Below are 21,530 nucleotides of genomic sequence, written 5' to 3' on the forward strand. Positions count from 1 at the left end.
GCGTTTATTCATCGTGCTCAACAATAAGTACTAAAATACTATAATAGATCTAGTCCGACCTTGATGTTTCCTTCGGCGGAGCCGCTGATGAAGCTTCCCTCGGTGGCGTCCACAGCCAGCGCTTTGACGGGCGAGTCGTGCGCCTGGAAACTCTGCCGCTGGACCTTCAGACTCAGATCCAGGACGCTGATCCAGCCCTTCCGGCCGCCGCTGATCAGCAGCTGCTGTTTGGACGCCAGAGCCAGAACCGTGGCGCCGGAGTCGTGGCAGCTGAAGGCTGGATCACACACAGGACTGAGAGTGATTGGGTTGTACGGATGAATCATGTGTGAATGTGCGTGTGACGATGACTTACCGTGAACCAGACTGTATGCCGGCGTGACCAGCGTATCCCACAGACACACGTTCCTGTGACGAGAGGAAACATGAAGACGATCAGGGAGAGGAACATCTAGTTCTCGAATGTTTTTCATCAGCTAAAACATTTATGAAAAATACCTCCTGAGATTTGCAGTTAAAGAGTTAGTTCAGCCAAAAACGTCATTTCTGTCATTAATTTCTCACCCTCATGTCGTTCCACACCCATAAGACCTTCGTTCATCTTCAGAACACAAGTGAAGATATTTTTGATGAAATCCGAGGTATATGGTTCAACCTTAATGTTATGAAGAGACGAGAATACTTTTTGTGCGCAAAAACAAAACAAAAATAAGGACTTTATTCAACAATCTCTTCTCTTCTGTGTCATTCTCATACGTTGTTTACGTCCAGCGCTTCCAGGTTCTACGTCAGAACGCCGACTCATTATTGGCCGGCTCCTGCATCAGCATCACACGCATGCGTCGTGCTGATCACGTGATCAGCTTTGGCTAATACTGAGCCGGCGTTCAGACGTAAACACGGAAGCCTTCACTGTGTTACTGCGTCACCTGCGTAAGGATAATAACAGGGAAGAGAAGAGATTGTTGAATAAAGTTGTTATTTTTGTTTTCTCGTCTCTTCATAACATTAAGGTTGAACCACTGCAGTCACATGACTGTTTTAACGATGTCTTTAGTACCTTTCTGGACCTTGAAAGTGTTGATTATATTGCTGTCTATGGACGAGTCATAAACCTCTCGGATTTCATCAAAAATATCTTAATTTGTGTTCTGAAGATGAACGAAGGTCTTACGAGGGCGAGTAATCAATGACAGAAATTTTCATTTTTGGCTGAACTAACCCTTTAATATTTCAATAATTTAACAACACATTCACAGATGTCTGATGTCACATGACATGCAGCTAAACAAATTTATGATTTAACTAGATAAAATTTGTCAAGAAAAACAAAGACAGATAGATAGATAGATAACAATTATCTTCTTCTCATGGACTCATGACGCTCAGTTCACGCTGCTCTTTAGATCTGTTCGTGTCCTGCTGTACCTGTTGTCTGTCGACAGGCCTGCGGTGGCGATGAGAGACGATGAGCCCACAAACACAAAGTCATTCGCCGTCTTATTGTGACACTGCAGCGTCTGGAGGAAAATAAGGAGGAGAATATGATGAGGAAAACACGGCTCGGCTCAGCGACGGAGCATCCCGGACAAGAGCAGAACTGTTTACTTCCAGTGCATACATATAAATACAACAACAAATTAAAGAATAAAAATGTATAAAGACACAGGTTGAGACAGAATAAACACATTTACAGTATAATGAATGACATGAATAAGCAGGAATGAATCTACAGGATGTTGCTCTTAACAGTAACTACTATGGTATGATATCAGACATGGGCGATATAAACAGATGCGCACCAGATAGGGTTTGGGTGTGTTTCCTGAGGTGCTGGTCTGCCAGAGGCTGAGCGCTCCATCCGCATCCACGATCCCAAACTGTAAAACACACACAGAAGAGCTGGTTTACACGCGCCGCTCTCACATTCTCTGTCTGACGCTGTGCTTTCAGCTGACGAACCTTATTGCCCTGGTAATTGAAGCGTATTCTGGTGACCCTGGAGTTTCCTGGACTCCTGAAGCAGGTGATCTGCTGTGAATGACCCCACTCGAACATCCGCACGCTCCCGTCCTGAGCCCCCGTCAGATCTACACACACACACACACACACACACACACACACACACACACGTTGAGCATGCTGGGTGATCATCCAAACACGCTGACACATATATGGGAGTAAATGAACTACAAACTTCTTGGGAACAAAAAAGCATGTTGATTTGCACTAATTGATACACAATGCACTGCAATAACAGAGCTTGTGTTTTAACAGGGTAGGGTTAAGTGTCTGTGAATATTAAACTGCAAAAAGACTATTTAAATATGAATCCTGCATGTTCTGTGTGAATGAATGGCGCAGACGTGCGGTTTCATTTACCTCACACACACTAAAACACACGACACTCGCTGTGTTTCATCTCACTATATGAGTACATGAACACATGAACTTCATCTCCAGAGCCGCTCAGAGTCACTTCACGAGCATTTTATCATTTTATTTGAGAAAAACGATCGTCGTATCATAAATACACCGAAACTCGAAAGGCTTCAAAATTTCCCATCAAAATAAAAGTTCGGTTTAACTTGAAGAAATTGTGACAAATATATTACTGTTGTACAGTAGAATTTAGCTACGTCTCAATAATAATACTAACACTAATACTAACAATAAATTATTATTAAAATTTAATTTTTAAGGAATAATCACAATTCTACCATGTTTTAATTTTAATAGTAAAGCTCTGTTGTGCAGCACTTTGACAAAAAAAAGTGTTTAAATGTCACATGATTAAAAGATAAATTAATATCTTATGCCTTCATTTGATTGCCAGAAAAATTAAAATACACACCACCGAAATTCTGAAAAAAACAACAACAAACCTTTCATAGAAATGAAATTAAAATAATATTAATAATAATAATAATAATAATAATAAAAAATGTTGTTGTTTTTATGAATTCAATTAATTATACATGCTTTTAATTATTACAATTTAATTAAACCATTAAAATAGAATCCAGAAAACAGTTCGGTAAAAAATAAAATGGAATTTGAGAAAAAAAAAAAACATATTTCATAGGGTCCTGAAAAACTTTTGATAAATTGTTAAATGAGTTTCATGATTTCATTTAATTAGACATGCTTTTTGATTACTAAAACTTAAAATCAAAAAAGTCCAAAAAAATTAAAACAGGTAAAGCAAAAAAACAAAAAACAAAAAACAAAAAAACACAGAATCTAGAAAAATTTAAACGGAAAAAACAGAATTTGGAAAAAAATAAGATTTCATAGGGCCCTAAATATACAGCCATGTTGAATTTCAGCCCCCAAAAATGCAATTCTGTTCCAGTTCAATTCAACATGCTTTTTTGTTTCAGAGACATTTGTCGTTAATTTACTTCCATTCACACAGAATGATGTGAGTACTGAAAGCGGATGAAGACGAGCCGCCGTCACTTACAGTATGGCAGTGTGGGGTGTGACGTCATCCGCCTCACGTTGTTAATGTTTCGTTTGATGAGCTGTGTAAACAAACAAAAGAGCATAAAATCAGCTGTACGGAGTGAAAGCGAGACGGCCAGCGGCGTCATGACGTGCTGCTCACCACGGCGGCTCCTCTGCCCGTCTGCAGGCCGCCCAGCCAGGGCATGTTGATGGGCGTCCCGGGGCTGCTGTGGGTGTAGGGCGTGCTGCCGTGCAGCGAGCCGAAGTCGTCCCGTGCGTGCACTACCAGGAAATCATCCGTCCTGTCACAGAACACAAGCTGAACTTACACCCCGACTGATCACGAACACATGATCACGTATGTTGCTGGAATGACTGCGAGACTCACCCTTTGACCTCCGTCTCCGCCTCGTCATCGATCCACGTCAGTACCTGAGTGGCGAGGATGGAGGACACGTCCAGCTCTTGGATGTCGTGGGTGGAGGCGATCACTAAACAGTTGCGATTGGCCTGGAAGACAAAGAGAGGCTCTTTATACATCAGCCCGTCACAGAGATCGAACGCAACAGCAGAACTTCCCGCCACGGCACCTTATTGATGGCGAACGCCGTGATGATGTCAGACTCCTTGTGGATGATGCGCGCTTTTCCTCCTGGATATCCCAGATCAGCCTCAATCTGAAGGAGAAGCGAGAGTACAGTGACATCACTAACACTCGGTGATCTGAATGAACGGGCGCACAGCTATCACATCTCATGACATTTAGGAGCAGAATCACATGTTGTGCGTGTTTACAGACTCTTTAAAAGGCCTTTCTGTCAGAATAAATGTGGAACAATCCAATTCATTCACTAATGTTCATGCTTCAAAAACAAGAAAATAACTTCTGCAACCTGCTGAATATGTCCTGATAGACAAGGAAAACAAATCTAGGTCAGGACTTGATGTTCCCCAGCTGAACTGATGCCATGCACTTCAGATCTGAATGTGAGTTTGCAGTGAATTGTTGGGGATGGATGCTTCTGAGGACGCTTTCTGACCAATGGCCAGGTTGCATAAACTGCTTAGACTAGTCAGTTACATAAAAACATATACTGGTCTAATTTGAAACTTTTTTTTTTAAAAGGTATTATGTTTTTTTAGCAAGCCTGTAACCATCTCAATCATAGATGGAAAAGACCATTTACAGTAAATACAGGTAATTTACCATAGAAAATATATAGTTTTTAAAGCTTTTTAACAGTTATCAAGGTTGAGCCAAAAACCTAGTTCGCCAAATTTGTTTTTTGAAATAATCTCCAATATTTAACGAGCGATTCGATGGACGGCAGCGGTCCCAGAGGCAAAGTTGCTCAGAATGAGGAGTTCTACCATGTGGTACAACTGTCATGCAATACACGAACCTTTACGCACGTGAAAAACATGAATGCGCCCCCTGGTGGCCGATTTCTTTCGAATTCCTCACAGGCCTCCAAGGTCGTGAGTCAAACAGGCCCAGCGAGTTTCGTTCCGATCGACCTCCATTAACCTTGTCTGATAGCTGCTCAAACTTTGTTGGCCGATGGCGGACATGTTTTTTGAGATGCGTTAATGTCCTCAAAGACAGTCGTGCCACCTCAGATGAAGACACTGCATGGCAATTTTCAAGTTGTTTGGACTAACGGTGACGTAGTTATAGCCGTTTTCATGTTTTTTTTCCCTGTTATAGCGCCACCAAGTGGCCAGTCGCCCTGTCCTTTTTCACGCGACCACAGAATGAGCTCTTACATAGGTGTGCCAAGTTTGGTGAAAATATCTCATTCCGTTCACGAGTTATAGCCATTTTAGTAAATGTGGCTCCGCCCACTTCTAACGTTTTGTGACCGTGAATCGAAATTTCAACTTTTTTTTGATAACTATTGACAATCAGACTCCGGAGAACCTCACTGCACTGGTTTGGTTCCGATCTGGTCAAATACCTAGGACTAGTTCGCTAAAAGTTTTTCAGAAAATCCAAAATACCTGAAAATCTTGAGCCAAGGATTCCAAGTTATGAGCCATTTCGTACTTTTGACCACTGTAGCGCCCCCGTCAGGCCGATCGGGGCGAGCCTTGGTGACGTTGTACACGGTGTGAGTACTACCAGCCCTCAAAGTTTCAAGTCTTACGGTTTGATCTGCCCGATCACTTTTAGGGGAGAATGCTGATCCTTGGAAAATTTAACAATTACAATAGAGTTTCAGAGCTACGAGCTTGAACCCCTAATGAAATTGAGGGTCGAATATTATAGGTGGTATTCTTAAACAGTCTGGAAGGTGAATATAGATTATTGAATTTTTAACAATAAAAATTAAATAACTGCTAGTTGGTTAAACTAGTTTGTAAGACTTAAGTTGTGTCCCAAATGATGCACTACACACTATGTACTCTCCCATCTAGTGTACGAGTTTAACAAGGTTATTTTGAGTTTTTAATGATCCAAAATAAAATTTTAATTTAAAGTGCCCTTTTCTTGTTGGAATTTTCACACAAATCACACTATTTATACTACAAAATGACATAAAATAGTGCATAAGTATGTGGATTGTCTTAACGTGTTTATGCAACTGAGTCCAGCAGGATGTAGAGGCTGAAGACTACGTATCCCAGCGGTGACTAGGGTTGCAAAGGGGCTGAAAATTTCCGGGAAATTTTCAGAAACTTTCCAAAAAATCCTGGAAAGTTTCTGGAAACTTTGCAACCCTAGCGGTGACATTTATTTCTATCATTATTTGATGTTACTGTAAGTTTCATCACATTAACCATCGTGACAAGATCCCAGAAAGCTGCATGACCTACAACAGCAGCTGCACAGATATTTGACTTTTAGCTCATGTGACCGTCAGCCAAATGGAAAGTGGTTTCAGAAGTGAAGCACTGATGAATCGTTCACAATCAGAGCAGGAACATGAGTTATAATCAGTTGTGATTTCAGGATAAAGGTGACGCATCTTAAAGAGCCTTCGTTACAGATCACATGACTGGATGAGGATGAGGAGCGGAAGCTGTGTTAGATACCTGGTTGTGTGTGGAATCCAGCAGCACACTGTCAGTCTCCTGATTCAAGAGTTACGACGAAACATGCAGGTCAATCACACATCACAATCCACAATTAGATGATTAATTACACAATTACCACATGTATAACACAAATATTAATGACATTACAGGCATTAATGGCTAAACAGACTCGAGTGATTGTTACGAACACAATCAGAAGGGGTGAAATCAAGCAGCTGACAGTGAACAGGGGCATTCTGGGAAAAAGAGCGAGCACAAATACCTCATTCAGATCTCGTTTCTTAGTGAAGATGTTTCGTATGAACGTTTCCTGAACCTCCTCCTGTTTGACCAGATACTGCCAGAGTCGTCTGACGGGCAGGACAGAGCGCCGGCGAGACCTGAGCGCAGAAACGACACCGATCACGCTCAGAACGCCATCGCGAACAACACGCGTGAGCTGCGTCACGTACCTGAAGGGTGTGTTTGAGGGCTCGAACAGGGCCTTGTGCCGCAGGAGGGCCGGTCCCGACGACACGCTCTCGTCCAGCAGCTGCGTGGAGATGAACTTTGATGGAGGACCTCCGAAAATCTCCAGCCTCTTGAGGAGCAGCTGCTCCCATCGCTGCAGGGTCTTCAGAGCGGCGTGACAGAGCGGCGAGCACACGGGCAGATCTGACACACACACACACACACACACACACACATCATACTATGTCCAAAATCTTATTTCAAAAAATAAAAAATGTAATTGCTAACATCACGCATGTCTGCAGTTAAAGTCTCATTACCTAAGAGGTCATGACCTGCCGTTGGGTAGAAGGTCTTGAGGCTGAACTGCACCATCTGCACCATGGCCAAGCGCATCAGACACCAGCTGCACAGGAACATCATCATCATCACATGTCATCATCACAGTCCATCACAGCACAGCCGCACCTCGTCACATGACTCACAGCTCACCTGTACGAGTTACTGTTGGAATGTTCTGCCAGAGGAGAGTTGGGATCAAAAGAATCTTCCTCATCGTCATCATCTTCCTCATCCTCGCTGTCTTGGCTTTCCTCGGAATCGTATTCCACCCGGCTGGCGGACGGAGGAAGGTACGGCTACAAACACACAAACAACATTAAAGCATCTGCACCATATCAAATCGCTGGAAGCCGAAGAATTAAACACAAACCTTTGCGATGAAATAATCCCAGATGCTGAGCTCAGGTGGCACGAAGCGCTCTTTACAGATGGATGTTTCTGGCTCCATCACGGGTCTGGGGCTGACCGGACTGTCGGGAACCTCTCTGGAGCTGCTGCGTGACGAGCGTAGCCGGAAACGCCGCTGCTTCCGCTCCGCATCTTCCACTGAATAGAGAGCGTCAGCAGCTTTAGTGAGCAGCACCATAAAATCACAACAACACGCTTTGAAGGATTAGTTCACTTCAGAATTCAGATTTCCTGATAATTTCCTCACCCCCATGTCATCCAAGATGTTCATGTCTTTCTTTCTTCAGTGGAAAAGAAATGAAGGCTTTAGAGGAAAACATTCCAGGATTTTTCTCCATATAGTGGACTTCACTGGGGTTCAACGGGTTGAAGGTCCAAATGTCAGTTTCAGTGCAGCTTCAAAGAGCTCTACATGATCCCAGACGAGGAATAAGAGTCTTATCTAGAGAAACCATCTGACATTTTCTAAAAAAAAATAAACATTTATATACTTTTTAACCACAAAGGTGGAAGTACCGCGGTAGGGCGAAAAACTCATTTTCTCCTCCAACTCCTCCGCTTGACTTAGTCTTTGACGTTCACTTTGTAAACACTGGATCGGTACTTCTGTCTACGTCACGCGTGACCTTTCCAACGTGATTACATAATGCGTGGAGCATCACAGAGCAGTGCAAGACGAGCATTTGTGGTTAAAAAGTATTTCATTTTTAGTTTTAGTTTTAGAAAATGTCCGATGGTTTCTCTAGATAAGACTCTTATTCCTCGTCTGGGATCATGTAGAGCTCTTTGAAGCTGCACTGAAACTGACATTTGGACCTTCAACCCGTTGAACCCCAGTGAAGTCCACTATATGGAGAAAAATCCTGGAATTCCTTCCTTCATTTCTTTTCAACTGAAGAAAGAAAGACATGAACATCTTGGATGACATGGGGGTGAGTAAATTATCAGGAAATTTTAATTCTGAAGTGAACTAATCCTTTAATATCACTGGAGCTGAACACTGAAAACCGTAACGTGATAATCACCATTTGGGGTTTTTGAATTGATAAAAACCAAATAATTAATAAAATACGGAATATTTAGAGGTCAGACAGCACATAAAACAATTAAAAACATGCAGTGCTACTTTCAAGGTGCCTGTATTATGCTAAATGTTGTTTTACGTCTCCTACAACAGGACCACATTCATCCACGGTCAAAAAACACTTTAATTTTCTCATAATATCCACTGCAGCATCAGCTCTTTTCTCAGAGTGTCTAAAACGGTTCGTTCAAATATTCGGTCTCTCTAAACCCCGCCTTTCTGAGAGCATGCTCTGCTCTGACTGGTAAGATGGCCTAGTCTCTTATGATCGGACAGAAATCAAACGCTCATTATCATATCTGAATCTCAGCTCTTGATTCAGTGATACGAACAGTAACGATGGCGTCAGTTTTACCGTATCAATCTCATCAAAGTGGATTTGCTTTGGCAGCAGAAAACAGCGTCTTCTCGACATGAACAACACGAACCAAACTCTTCCAGCCTCAGATACAACTACAGTGATTGAGGGCGGGGCAAAGAGACGCTGTTCAGCCAATGAAGACCAGAGACTGGCATTGTGCAAATTAGTTACAAACCTACGAGCAGGAAGTGAGACTGAATTACTGACGACTCGTTTCAGGCAGTTCAGAATCGACAAAAACTCCATTTATCTGCACTTTAAGACCTTTTACACTCACAAACAGGTCTATTACACACTACATGACAGGGAATATCCCAATAAAAGCATAATGAGGCACTTTAAGGGAGACAGAAAAACACAAGAGAGCAGAACCTGTGGGTGAGCTGGGTTTCTCCGCCACAGGAACACGAGCGCCGCCGCCGAACACGGCCACCCAGAGCTTTGCGTTGAGCGGGTGAGCGACGATGCGGAAGAGCTCGTGTGTTGAGTGTGTGGCCAAGCCGTGGACGAACAAGCTGAGGAAGACAGCGGTCAGAATCTCACACAGAAGCACAGACAATCCGGGCTGGTTCTCGTCTCCGGACGTGTTCAGCAGCTGCATCAGGACGCTCACACCTGCACAGACACACACAGATCATTCTAGAGTCTCATGATGACGGTCAGTCCGGGGTCAGAGGTCACAGAGACTGCGCTTTACCGGGCCACTGCGCAGGAGAAGTGTTGGGCAGGACGGCCTCCTCCATGCTGACACTCCTCACAGGGGTCTGATGGGTAAGCAGGACACTCTGGTAGGTGATGCCCGTGAACGGATTTACATGGCTGATGAAAAACAGATAAACAGTACAAACATTTAAGAGTAAAATTCAAGCAGTGATTATAAGAGATGTAAACTACACTAGGATAAACTGCTATATGAGTGGAAGACCATAGCAAATATAACTTTTTAATACAATTTATCCCTTAATTTAGATTTTTTGATGTCATAACAACTATTTCTAATGTGATGGAAATGGGCTTCCATACATTTTGATCAAACATTACAAGGTCAAAACATTATTAAAACTAAAACATGCACAGATGAATAAGATCTATAACATGCATTTAGAAACTAGACAGGGTGAAGAGTAAATGATGACTCATTTAAAACATTTAGCGCTGATAAACACAGATTTAATCTGTGGTGACGGAGTATAAATGTGCAAACGGACCCACACAAAGGCCACATTCATTTGACCATTTGACTGCATCCTCTACAAATGTCACATGTCGGGCCGGTGCGAGCGCACGTCACATGAGCGCCACATTCAGAGGTCATTTGGTCATTACGAGACTGAACAATTACAAGACGAGCAAATGTTGCAAAGAGAAAGAGAAACATTTTGTAACATGGAATCAAATCAGTGTAGAAGCAGCCAGAAGTAGGTCAAGATGAGGCCGACAGAAACACCCACCTGTAACTGTGTCCATCACAGAGACACTGATAAATGCAGGCCGACAGGGAAGCTGCCAGCGTGTGCATCACGTAGATCTGAGACAGAAGGGAGACGTGTTAGACATCATTCACTGCAGAAAATGATGTTCTTCCTCAGTGTTTCTGTCTTGTTTTCCAGCACAAACATCTAAACATTCTTAAATCAAGATACATTTACTGAAGAAGAGGAATGACTGAAGATATTAAGACTGAAAAATGAATCAGAATGAAGTGAGTTTGTGCTTAAAACAAGAACAAATATCTGCTAATGGAGTCAGAAAAATAATGTTGGCAGATCCATTGGCAGATATTTGTTCTTGTTTTAAGCACAAACTCACTTCATTTTGATTCATTTTTCAGACTTAATATCTTCAGTCAATTTGCTTCTTCAGATGATTTAAGAACGTTTAGATATTTGTGCTGGAATCTGTAAATCATTTTCTGCAGTGGTCCAATGATCTGCGCTTTACCTCGTTGTTGACGACGTCCGGCTGCGGAGGCGCATCGAGAGCGTTGATGGTGTGCAGTATGTCGTGAGTGAGATTGGTCAGGTGCACTATGGGATTGGCCACCACTGTTTTGGAGTTGGCGGTCCATGCCAGAAGAAGAGGAATAGATACATGCTGCAGAGCGGGAACAGAGATCTGCAGAGCATCATCCTGATGAGACAGATAAAACACACTGATAAGGTCAACACAGGCTGCTGTCATTCAGTATTCTTTTAAAGGAGACCTATTATGCCCATTTTACAAGATGTAATATAAGTCTCTGGTGTCTCCAGAATGTGTCTGTGAAGTTTCAGCTCAAAATACCCCACAGATCATTTATTATAGCTTGTCAAATTTGCCCCATTTGGGTGTGAGCAAAAACACGCCGTTTTTGTGTGTGTCCCTTTAAATGCAAATGAGCTGCTGCTCCCACCCCCTTGTTATGTTATTCACAGAAAATAAATTACAGCTTCTATAGCTTCAATGTCAAATTTTGCCACAGGATGTTAACATGCCTCCAGACTGAAGCCCGTTACCTGCTGAGACTCCTGCAGCAGCAGAATGAGCTCCATCCTGACGGAGGCCAGTCCTCCTCCGTGAGAGCCGTGCAGGCTGCAGTAACTGAGGAAGATCCGCAGCAAGGGCTGGTTCCTCTTCAGCCACAGCCTCCGCCGCCGCTGCACCTCTCTGGCCTGCTCCGCTGCGCCCTGCACCTCCAGATCCTCCAGCTGGCTCAGGTCCGCCGAGATGCCCTCAGGCAGGTGCTGGAGGAAGGGGTTGTAACCGCAGCAGTTCTGCAGAGCCGCCACCTCTCGCTCCAGCCAGTGGCACAGCTGATGCCGCAGCTTCCCTCCGTCCAGCTCGTAGCCCGTGGAGAGCGTCCGTAACTCCGTGGTCAGGATCTTTAGGCAGGAGCTGAACTTCAGCCGGGCGGCGAGGATGTCCTCAGTCAGGGCGAGCGATTCGCTGTGGTCCGTGGGGGTGGACGCCGTGTCCGGAGCATCTCCGTTGTTCTCTGGGTGGATGGTCTTCATCGCCAGTCCCGATTCTTCTACGTCAGAGTCTTCCGAGTCCCACTTCAGGTCCAGAGGCTCATCCTGCAGAGTGACGGAGGGCTGGCTCCAGTCGAAACTGAGCACCGAGTCCGACTGACTGTCGTCTCTGGGAGACGAGAGCGAGGACACCGACTGGAAGCCGTTGAGAACCGGCTTCTCTAGACCTTCAGAGGCGCTCAGTGACATGGACGGACTCTCACGTGCCTTGGATCGCTTAACTACTTTCGGCATTTTGGAGAGCACCTCTAAAGCCAGCATGGGACAGCCGGCCTGTAGATGTGCGTGAGCAGCGGTGAAGAAGAGTCTCCTCTCGGTGAGGGTGATGGAGTCGGCCACGCGGCCCTCAGCCGTCAGACCCACTTTAGCTTTATCTGAGGAGCCGAAGTGACGGCGCAGCAGCAGCGGGTGCGTCCGGAGGTACGTGTAGAAGTTGAAGACATCAGGATTACAGGGAGATGTGCCGGCGGTTCCTGAAAGAGATCAATTTGTGTCAATAACATTCAGTGTCAACATTTTGGAAGCACATGAGGAGGAAAAAAACTGAGTCAAAGCTAGCCTGAGGAATAAAGCCTCTTGCCTTTTCTTTTCATTAGTGTTGCTTACATCATTGTACATGAATCGAAGTTTGGAAAACCGCTTTCACACAGACCAAAAGAAACCGAACTCTGATGTGAAGCGGTCTCAGGTCCGCACCAAATGTTCCAGTCTCTCACCTTCATTGGGCTGTTCCAGCAGAGTGTCCAGGGCCCTGCTATAGTCGTCTAAGACCCAGTAAGCCATGCTGCGCAGGAACGGGTCCTGGTGGGCCGCCATCTGGTGGTCCTGACCCAATACATGCCTCTGCAGGATTCGTTTGTAAGTGCAGGACATCTCAAACTCAGACTCGTACAGTCGACAGATGACCAGAGCCAGCTGAAGGTCCTGCATCTTCTCTATACAAACCTGATCATGTGTGTAAAGCCAACAGATCTTATGAGAACCTCACAATATCATGATTATGACAAAAACAGGGAGGTAGACAGTTTATACTTTCTTATTACAAATGGTCACAATGATCTTGTCTGAGCAAGTTCAGAGAAGAACATAAACGTGTCTGAGAGAGACTGAACAGATTGATCAGATGCAAATGTTGTACCTCAACAGCATCTTTCAGGGATCCAGCCAGCAGAAAGAAAGCCGCAGAATGTTGGAAGCGCTGTTTTCCGAGCAGAGAAAAAGCGTTCTTCATAGCTGCTTTCCTCCAGCGATCTTCACTGAAGTTATTGCTGAAGAACGCAGTCATCTTCGCGTTCTGCTGAGACCTTCAACACACAGAAGCTGTCAATGGACTGAAGCGGGGCGAATGACGGGCGAATGACACTTCAGCATGTGTGTGTGTAAGTTACCTGTACAATCCCCAAACCACAGCTTTCTTCTTCATGGCCAGATAAAACAAGGCTGCGTCTAAAGGGTCGTTGTTTCTCTGATAAGCAGCTTTTGCCACCTGGCAGGATAGAGAGGATGAACATATGTTTTCTTAACTCGAGTTTCCCACATGTACCAATTCTGGCAAAACCAACACATAAATCACATAACATGCACAGAAAATGGGATCAGACCTTCTCAATGCATCTGCGAAGCTTATTAGTACTCCGCAGCCACCAGCCCACACCCATAGCTCTCAGATCCGGCCACGTGGGATCACCTTTCTGCAGGGCTGGAAGCATGTTGAGCAACTCCTCTTCAGCCTCGGAGTGGAACGCCCAGGCGTAGTGGCAGGTGGACAATCCTGCAGACCAGCAGCAGTTATTGAGTTTCTGAGCTCAAAGCTCACACAACATATCACAGCTGAGGACGAACAACTGAGATTTGCATTTGCTAGGGGTGTGACGAGATCTCGTGCCAAGACATCTGTGACGGCATGCGAGGGTGAAATTAGAATAGAATGTACCACCGCTATGTTTACATTACGCCTCCACTATCGTTTAGCTTTTTATAGAAATAAAAATCATTTGATTCAGTTGGATAATGGATGCTTCAATCCCATCCATCTCATCCAACATGAGCAACAGAGTCGTAAGTAGTGCAGCAGGACTCCCAGCAATACCCAGCATTTTGAAAGTGGCTCCCTGATGCAAATATCTCCCAATATGAAAGCGATCTCAGGCTGAGCTGTGTAGTTATAACCATCTCTCAGCTCTGTATCATGCTTGAAGAAAAATCTGGTCTCTATTTGCACTTATTGTTTGCACTTAAAACTAGGAGAAAACTGTTATTAATTTTTATTTATACTGTTTTTATTTCTATGATCAATTTGTGGAAAGGTGTTCAGTTAGGAGGTCAAAAGCTGTAGAAGCTCATAAATAAAACTGTACAGTTCTAAGGTCTGAAGAGATTCATATGAAATCATACAGGAGAGAAGAAGACAGTCAGTTTGTGGCATAACCTTTTACAGTGCTTGAGTATTGTTGTCTTTCAATGCATATGATTATTCATACTCAGAAAGTAGAACTGAAATGACATTCATTACAAGATGATTAGTTAAAACATTTCAAATGCACCTGTCATGTATTTCGTCATTGAGGATTTCTTAAAAATACTGTGTAAAAATCTCGTCTTGTTTCGTCTCGTGAACTCAATCTCGTGTCTTGTCTCGTCACACCCCTAGCATTTACATTCATGCATTTGGCAGAGGCTTATCCAAAGATTTTTACCTTGTGAATTCAAGGTATACATTCATCAGTTCATGCTTTCCATGGCAATCAAACCCATGACCTTGGTGTTGACGCATACTCGCTCGACATACTCCCTCAACATACGTGCCCGACATACCCATTCAACATACTCCCTGACATACTCGCCTGACATTCTCCCCCGACATACGTGCTCAACATACTCCGACATACCCACCCAACATACTCGCCCGACATATTCACCCAACATACTCCCTGACATACCTGCCCAACATACTCCCTGACATACCAGCCCGACACTCCCCCCTACATACTCCCTCAACATACTCACATGACATACCTGCCCGACACACTCTCCCATACATACTCACACGACATACTCCCTCAACATACTCCCTGACATACCCGCCCGACACACTCCCCCCTACATACTCGCCCAACATACTCCCTCAACATACTCCCTGACATACATGCCCGACACACTCTCCCATACATACTCACACAACATACTCCCTCAACATACTCCCTGACATACCAGCCCGACAAACTCCCCCCACATACTCCCTCAACATACTCACACGACATACCTGCCCGACATACTCCCTCGAAATACTCACCCAACATACGCCCCGCCATACCCGCCCAACATACTCCTCCGACAGACTCGCCCGACATACTCACCCAACATATTCACCCAACATACTCCCTGACATACCTGCCTGACATACTCCCCCCTACATACTCGCCCAACATACTCCGACATACTCCCTCGAAATACTCACCTCGGAATACTCCCTCGACATACCTGCCCAACATGCACGACATATGCACCCGACATACCCGCCCAACACACTCCCCCGACAGACTCGCCTGACATACTCCCCTCTATGTACTCACCCGACATACTCCCTCGACATACCTGCCCGACACATTCCCCCCCACGTACTCGCCCGACATAATCACCTGGCATTCTCCTTCCTACATACTCACCCGACATACTCTGACATACCCGCCTGACACACTCCCTGACATACCCCTGCCTACAAACCAGTTTGACATACTCCCCCCAACATACTCCAGGACAACGATGCAGAACCAATACTGGAACACTTGTAATACCTTGACAGGAAAGCTGAGCTCGATGAGCCGGAGGCAGAGATGTCAGGAGGAAGGTGTGCAGGCGAACAGCCAGCAGGAACTTCAGTCCACATTCATCCAGTGTCTCTCCACCTGAAAAATGCCATCAGATTCATCACATCTAACACATTTATACAAATGAACAACTGCAATCATCAATAAAAGATAATGACCTTGGCCTTTCCCTTGACTTTCTCCAATGTCGGTGCTGGTGGAGGCAATGGTGTCTGCCAAGGCCATCAGAGACATCTGCTCCATCCGCGTCAGGCCCGGCAGACTAGAGTGAAGCAGGTGTCCGGATAACACCTGAGCATGCTCGGAGCCGAAAAACGTGGGGCTGTACTTCGACAGATCAATGACTTTGGCATTATCATCTTCCTCGTCTGCATCAAAAGGGTCCAAATCATCCGCACTGACACCGGTGCTCGAGAAGAGCTCATCGTAAGCAACACTTTGGCTGGATGCACTGGCTCCGTGAGCGCTCGCGCTGTCCGTTCTTTCTTTGGCACTGGGGGCCGTTTCATCATCGGCGGCTAACAGCGCATACAACGGCAGTGGCGGGATAGAGTCAATCTCAGTGTAGTCCGAGCTCTCGCCCTTGCTAAACATCTTTGGGTCTCTGGTCGTGCTTCCGCTGGCGCTGATCGTGAGTGAGCGCAGACGGCGTTCCTGGTTGACAGTCGTGTCCTTCAGAGACACGATCTCTCCGGCGATGCACTTCACCAGATGAGACAGGATGGCTTTGGCCCGTCGCACCTTTCCGAGGTCCATGAGCTCCAAAAGCTGTACCGGATGATACTGGGGCAGAGTGGGAAAAAGGTGGTGCGCAGCCTCAAACAACCCAGAATCCTCCATCTCAGCTGGGAGGTCGTACACGGTTCTCTTTCCACTGAGTTTCTGAGCCAAACTAGTCATGGACCTAGTGAGAGTCTTTTTAGAAGGATTCGGACTAAGTCCCTCCTGTTTCAGAGATGTCACGCTGCCAGTACCGATACTGTTCTCTCCGGTGGTGAGCGCCGGCTTGGCCGGGGCGGGTGGCTGCCATTGGGAGTAGACGTGCATCTCGCAGTCCATCCCGACTACTAAGATCCCATCTCGCACCCAAGACAGAGAGACAGGAATGGGTAGCGAACCCTCAACAGACGACACTAAATCCACCACTCTGAGAAGAACCAGGCGGGAACAGCGGTGCTCCCTGCTGCTATCGGACAGTCCCAGATCTGGAGGTTTTCCCGATAGCATCCCGTACATGTAAAGTTTGGATCCCAGACCCACAGTTAATATATGAGAACCGTCTTCTCTGGAGACCCAGTCTAAGTGGACCTGCCTCTTACCGCCAAGAGCTAAGCAATTGTTGTTTACCAACCCATCCCTCAGTACCATAAGGCTTTTATCACAGTCATTACTACTCGGGCTATAAGAGCCGCTGATTTTAAGTATCTGCTCCAGTATCCATTGAGAGCCGCCGGTGGAGTCGCACTGGAATATGCTGACATGCATGAGCGGCTCGCTGGAACCCGGTCCGTCGCTCCGGTGTGCTACCGCAACTCTGCTGGTGTGGCAGCAGCTGAGACCCATGAGCTGACCGCACACGCTCAGAGCGCTGCTGCTGGCCACGCCTTCCTCCACTAACAAAGGCCACTCCTCCCAGATGTATGACGGTTCTTCAGAGCTATCGGGGTCAGAGACAGCGCTGCACCTCCAGAACCGGACAGTTCCGTCTGAGCAGGATGTGGCCAGCAGATACGGAGCCCGTCCAGCTGGCTGCAGGGATGAAGAGCTCAAATGTCCTGCAAGGTAGATAATCTGTCAGAATATAAACACAGAGCATCACGCAGCACTATATGATCACAAATGTAGTTTGCCGTCACCTGCAGCAGGTGTTACACGTATGACTTCAACACCCTGCGGGAGGTCGAGCTCCTGGCTGAACACTTTCGTATTGGTAAGAGTGAGGCGACAGGCGCTCTGGAGGTTGGATGTGTTGAGTTTCGATCTCTGAGCCTGCGGTGAGCCGGCCGTCTCAAAGTTAAACTGTGAGCAGTTTGTGGGTGATGGAGACGCAATCTCACTTTTTGCAGGAGTTTGAGTTTGCTCTGAAACACCGGAAACAAATCAGTTTAATTGACAGAAACAGTGAAATATAATGATTGTGTGCATATCCTTTCATCGAAATGTTTTTCCTTTACAGCTGACAATGTTAAAGCAGCGATTATGCTGTTATTTAGGCTTTATTTCATTTAACCTGTATTCATGTCTGACTTTTAACAGTCCAATCATGTAGGTTTGTTTCCATCCACCTATTTTTATGCAAATAAATTCTAAAAAATAAATTCTTACGAGCTCAATTGAGGCGGATAATTTTTATGTGTGCAAAAACTACAATGGAAACACATTTACTAAAAAAATACTTTGATGCACAAATAAAAAAGTCCCGTGACGAGTGGATAATTGGGACTAACCAATCGCATTGCACAGCATCTCAAATAATGGTTTGGTGGTTCTGAAACATCTGAGTCAAAGTCTATCATCAGCATGATTTGGTTTAATTCCCTCCCAGAAGTGTTTCTCACAATTAGAGATTGACCCATAATCGATTTTACCAATATTTTTCCAGACGTTTTATGTTCTCCATATGAAAACATTTGACTTTGTATATTTATTTTGTCTGTTGTTTAATGCTGTTGTTATGAATAAAAAGATGCAACTGGGATTAACTAGTAATGTTTTTTTATTCAGGCAGTTTAGAATGTTTTATGCTCTTTTTAAAAATTTGTTAGAATTATTTTTACTTGCTTCAGACACTTTAGTGACAGTGCACTATATTTTTCATTTTTTGCACTCTTTCAGACTCTATTTATTGATGTAGATGTGTGTTTTGTTCTGTATGCAAAGAGGGAGTGAAACTGCAGAAATTACAGTATTTAAAAAGTGGTAAATAAAACAGTTTGTTCAGTTCAGTGCTGTTGTTATAATTGTCAAAACCAGAAATAAAACAAATATCGGCTCTGTATATCGATTATCGGGCACATAAACATGCAAATAATTGGTATCGGTTATAAAAATAAAAAAAATCACTATCAGTCGATCTCCGCTGACAATTGCATTCCCAAACGCCATCCGAACGCAAGTCATTTAAGATGGTGAAAAAAGAGCCCGATTGCAGCAACTTCCAATTTTATTGCAGATATTTTGCACCAATTTCCTAGGAAGTGACGGTACACATGTAATTTAAACGTTGCTTTATTCGCAAATGTTTTATAGCATATTCCAAATTTGTGCATACGTTAAATTCGCAACTTTGAATGGAAACAGCTACTGAGAATGACTTCAAGTTCACTTGGAAGCATGTCACTTTTCTTAATAAAAACCATTACAAACCCATAATGACTGGAACTGCGTCTAACTGTAGATGCCACATGTGCAGGAGCGACCTGCCGCTCTGAGCGATCTCCACCACCACCAGGAAGAAGCGAGCGGAGAAGAGAGTCTGGCTGGGAACTGAAGAAAAACGAGTGTTTAGGATACAGCACAGAAACACAACCAACACTGCTGCGTTATCAGAGAGAATGACCTCCTACCAGACTCCTGCAGGCAATCGTCCGATTTCTCATTTCCCAAGATCAGGTCCTCCTCAAACACATGCAACAGCTGCGTCTCTTTCCCCTGCTGAACAAACAGTGAGAGACCTGGTGAGCGCTGGGCACTGTGGGAAATGACATGATACTCTGGTTTAGTGGTGGATCTTATACGTACAAAGTCTGTGATGGCATCGAGCTCAATGATGCAGCCCGGTCTGGCCGTCGACTGTTGACTGATGATGTTAAACACCTCTCCAACGTATTTCTGGAAGAACAAGACATGATGCATATATGCAGAACTCTACTATTTGACACATGGATATTAAAGCCAGGTTCATTCTTACGGAGATGTCAGGGTTCGAGAGTTCACTCAGCAGTTTTTTGGCCTCTATGATGGCCTGATACAGTCTCAGCGAGTGTCCGTCACTTGCAATGAAGCAGGCACTGGGTGAGTTTCCATACACACCTTTTGGGAAGGAAATGAAATATAAATAGACCAACATCCAACATCCAATCAGCTTCAAGCAGAACGAAGGTTCATCAATTAAACTTTTAGAGATGCACAGTAAATATTCATAAGCTGAATACACATTTATGAATATTCTATGAGACTGACGGCACAGTAACTCATTAAAGGTTGTGGCGAGCAGGAACCTCCAAAAATATCCCAAATAATCCGCACACAGAGTGCTTTTTCCTGTTTTGTACTCTTGCTTTCTTTTTCTTTTTTACTTAAGACTGTCTGGCTGAACTAATTTGAATTCTAGAAGCAAACGCAAAGGTTGAATTTTGCTTTTATGCAACGTTTGTCAGAAACCAAGGTAGACGTCCTCACCGAGGCAGTTGCTGGGGATGAGCGTGGGCAGCCAGGCCACGTTAGAGAAGGCCGACGCATGCAGCGAGTTGATCCTGGCCAGCTCTGACACGCCCCCAGAGAACGACAGCGGACCCACCGGATCCACCCGCCACAGGATCAGCTCGCTGTAGATGGCGTTGGGGTCCTGGGAGACGCCACCGGACGACACTCTGCTCCTGCGGGACGGGTCCGGCGGGCGCATCAGAGTGGCGTCGCCGTCGGGCGTCCTCAGGGCGTTGTGGTGTGACGTGGTGAGCAGCAGGGGCAGCAGAGAGTGACAGGCCAGATCATTGAGGTGGAAGCGGTGGCCGCAGTATCGCGACTTATGAGAGACGCTGAGCACCGTGGAGAAGGCCGAATCTTCAGCGAAGCTGACAGCCCATTGGTTGAGGGAGCCGTCGGCATGTTTGGAGATCATCAGGACGCTGGGGGTGAAGATGCTGAGGCGCAGGCTGTTGGAGGAGGGTTTGTTCTGACTCAAGCCGATCAGGGCGGAGGAAGAGTGCGGCAGACCCGCAGGCCGCTGACGTCCGTGCTGGATGGCCAGGTCCACGTTTTTGTTGCAGGCGTACATGACCACGCTGCGGCTGAGAGAGTTGGCGTCACCGGTGGGGAAGGCCACGGGAATTCTGGACACGAAAGAAACCTGGAAACAGAGAATTAACCATGTCAAGTCAGATTGTTTCAAAGCAGGAAAACGATTTAATGATGCAAACAAAGCTGTGGTCTGTACCTGTGTCTGTCGGAACATGCCTGGCTGGTATTCGTCCAACCAGTCGACGTGCCACACCAGCAGCGACCCGTCCATCGGGTGGATGCTGAACAGCATGTCTGCTCCTCTGTTCCAGTCGCCCAGCAGCACGTCCACCTGATGATCTACAGCCACCGTAGGCAGAGCGACGGAGCTCGCAGCTGCACCATCAGCGCTGTTCCCCTCCTCATCCTCATCTGCTCAGAACAGAGAGATCGCTTCATATTATGCATGTGAATCCTCACTAGGGTTGGGTATCGAGAACCGGTTCTGAATTTCCAAGAACCAGGGATTTGATGAGACGTGCATTTCGCTTCCGCTTTACGATTCCTGTGTTTGCATTTTAATGTGATTTTAAATCATTTAAAGGGTTAGTTCACCCAAA

The 21,530-nt window shown here is 45.4% G+C and overlaps 1 protein-coding gene across 4 annotated transcripts in view; it reads right to left on the reverse strand.

The window, feature by feature from the left end:
• dmxl1 (Dmx-like 1) overlaps positions 1–21,530 on the reverse strand; it is a 30,792-nt gene that overhangs the window by 1,199 nt on the left and 8,063 nt on the right. For 2 of the 4 annotated variants that reach the window (XM_051902779.1, XM_051902778.1), the window contains exons 12-44: positions 21,128–21,342; positions 20,374–21,040; positions 19,883–20,004; positions 19,714–19,803; positions 19,539–19,626; positions 19,339–19,458; positions 17,829–18,053; positions 16,131–17,747; positions 15,940–16,050; positions 13,747–13,916; positions 13,534–13,631; positions 13,284–13,449; positions 12,862–13,090; positions 11,630–12,618; positions 11,076–11,264; positions 10,586–10,662; positions 9,832–9,953; positions 9,507–9,749; positions 7,652–7,827; positions 7,432–7,577; positions 7,260–7,345; positions 6,942–7,143; positions 6,752–6,869; positions 6,487–6,525; positions 4,041–4,127; positions 3,839–3,960; positions 3,611–3,752; positions 3,467–3,527; positions 1,963–2,090; positions 1,803–1,880; positions 1,429–1,520; positions 356–408; positions 60–277 (exon numbers count right to left, since the gene is read on the reverse strand). In XM_051902779.1, coding sequence (XP_051758739.1) covers positions 60–277; positions 356–408; positions 1,429–1,520; positions 1,803–1,880; positions 1,963–2,090; positions 3,467–3,527; positions 3,611–3,752; positions 3,839–3,960; positions 4,041–4,127; positions 6,487–6,525; positions 6,752–6,869; positions 6,942–7,143; positions 7,260–7,345; positions 7,432–7,577; positions 7,652–7,827; positions 9,507–9,749; positions 9,832–9,953; positions 10,586–10,662; positions 11,076–11,264; positions 11,630–12,618; positions 12,862–13,090; positions 13,284–13,449; positions 13,534–13,631; positions 13,747–13,916; positions 15,940–16,050; positions 16,131–17,747; positions 17,829–18,053; positions 19,339–19,458; positions 19,539–19,626; positions 19,714–19,803; positions 19,883–20,004; positions 20,374–21,040; positions 21,128–21,342 — 7,286 coding nt within the window. The remainder of the gene's footprint in view (positions 1–59; positions 278–355; positions 409–1,428; positions 1,521–1,802; positions 1,881–1,962; positions 2,091–3,466; positions 3,528–3,610; positions 3,753–3,838; positions 3,961–4,040; positions 4,128–6,486; positions 6,526–6,751; positions 6,870–6,941; positions 7,144–7,259; positions 7,346–7,431; positions 7,578–7,651; positions 7,828–9,506; positions 9,750–9,831; positions 9,954–10,585; positions 10,663–11,075; positions 11,265–11,629; positions 12,619–12,861; positions 13,091–13,283; positions 13,450–13,533; positions 13,632–13,746; positions 13,917–15,939; positions 16,051–16,130; positions 17,748–17,828; positions 18,054–19,338; positions 19,459–19,538; positions 19,627–19,713; positions 19,804–19,882; positions 20,005–20,373; positions 21,041–21,127; positions 21,343–21,530) is intronic. The other 2 variants (XM_051902780.1, XM_051902781.1) reach the window with 2 other exon arrangements.

This window comes from Ctenopharyngodon idella, chromosome 8 (genome assembly GCF_019924925.1).
Source record: "Ctenopharyngodon idella isolate HZGC_01 chromosome 8, HZGC01, whole genome shotgun sequence".
NCBI lineage: Eukaryota > Metazoa > Chordata > Actinopteri > Cypriniformes > Xenocyprididae > Ctenopharyngodon > Ctenopharyngodon idella.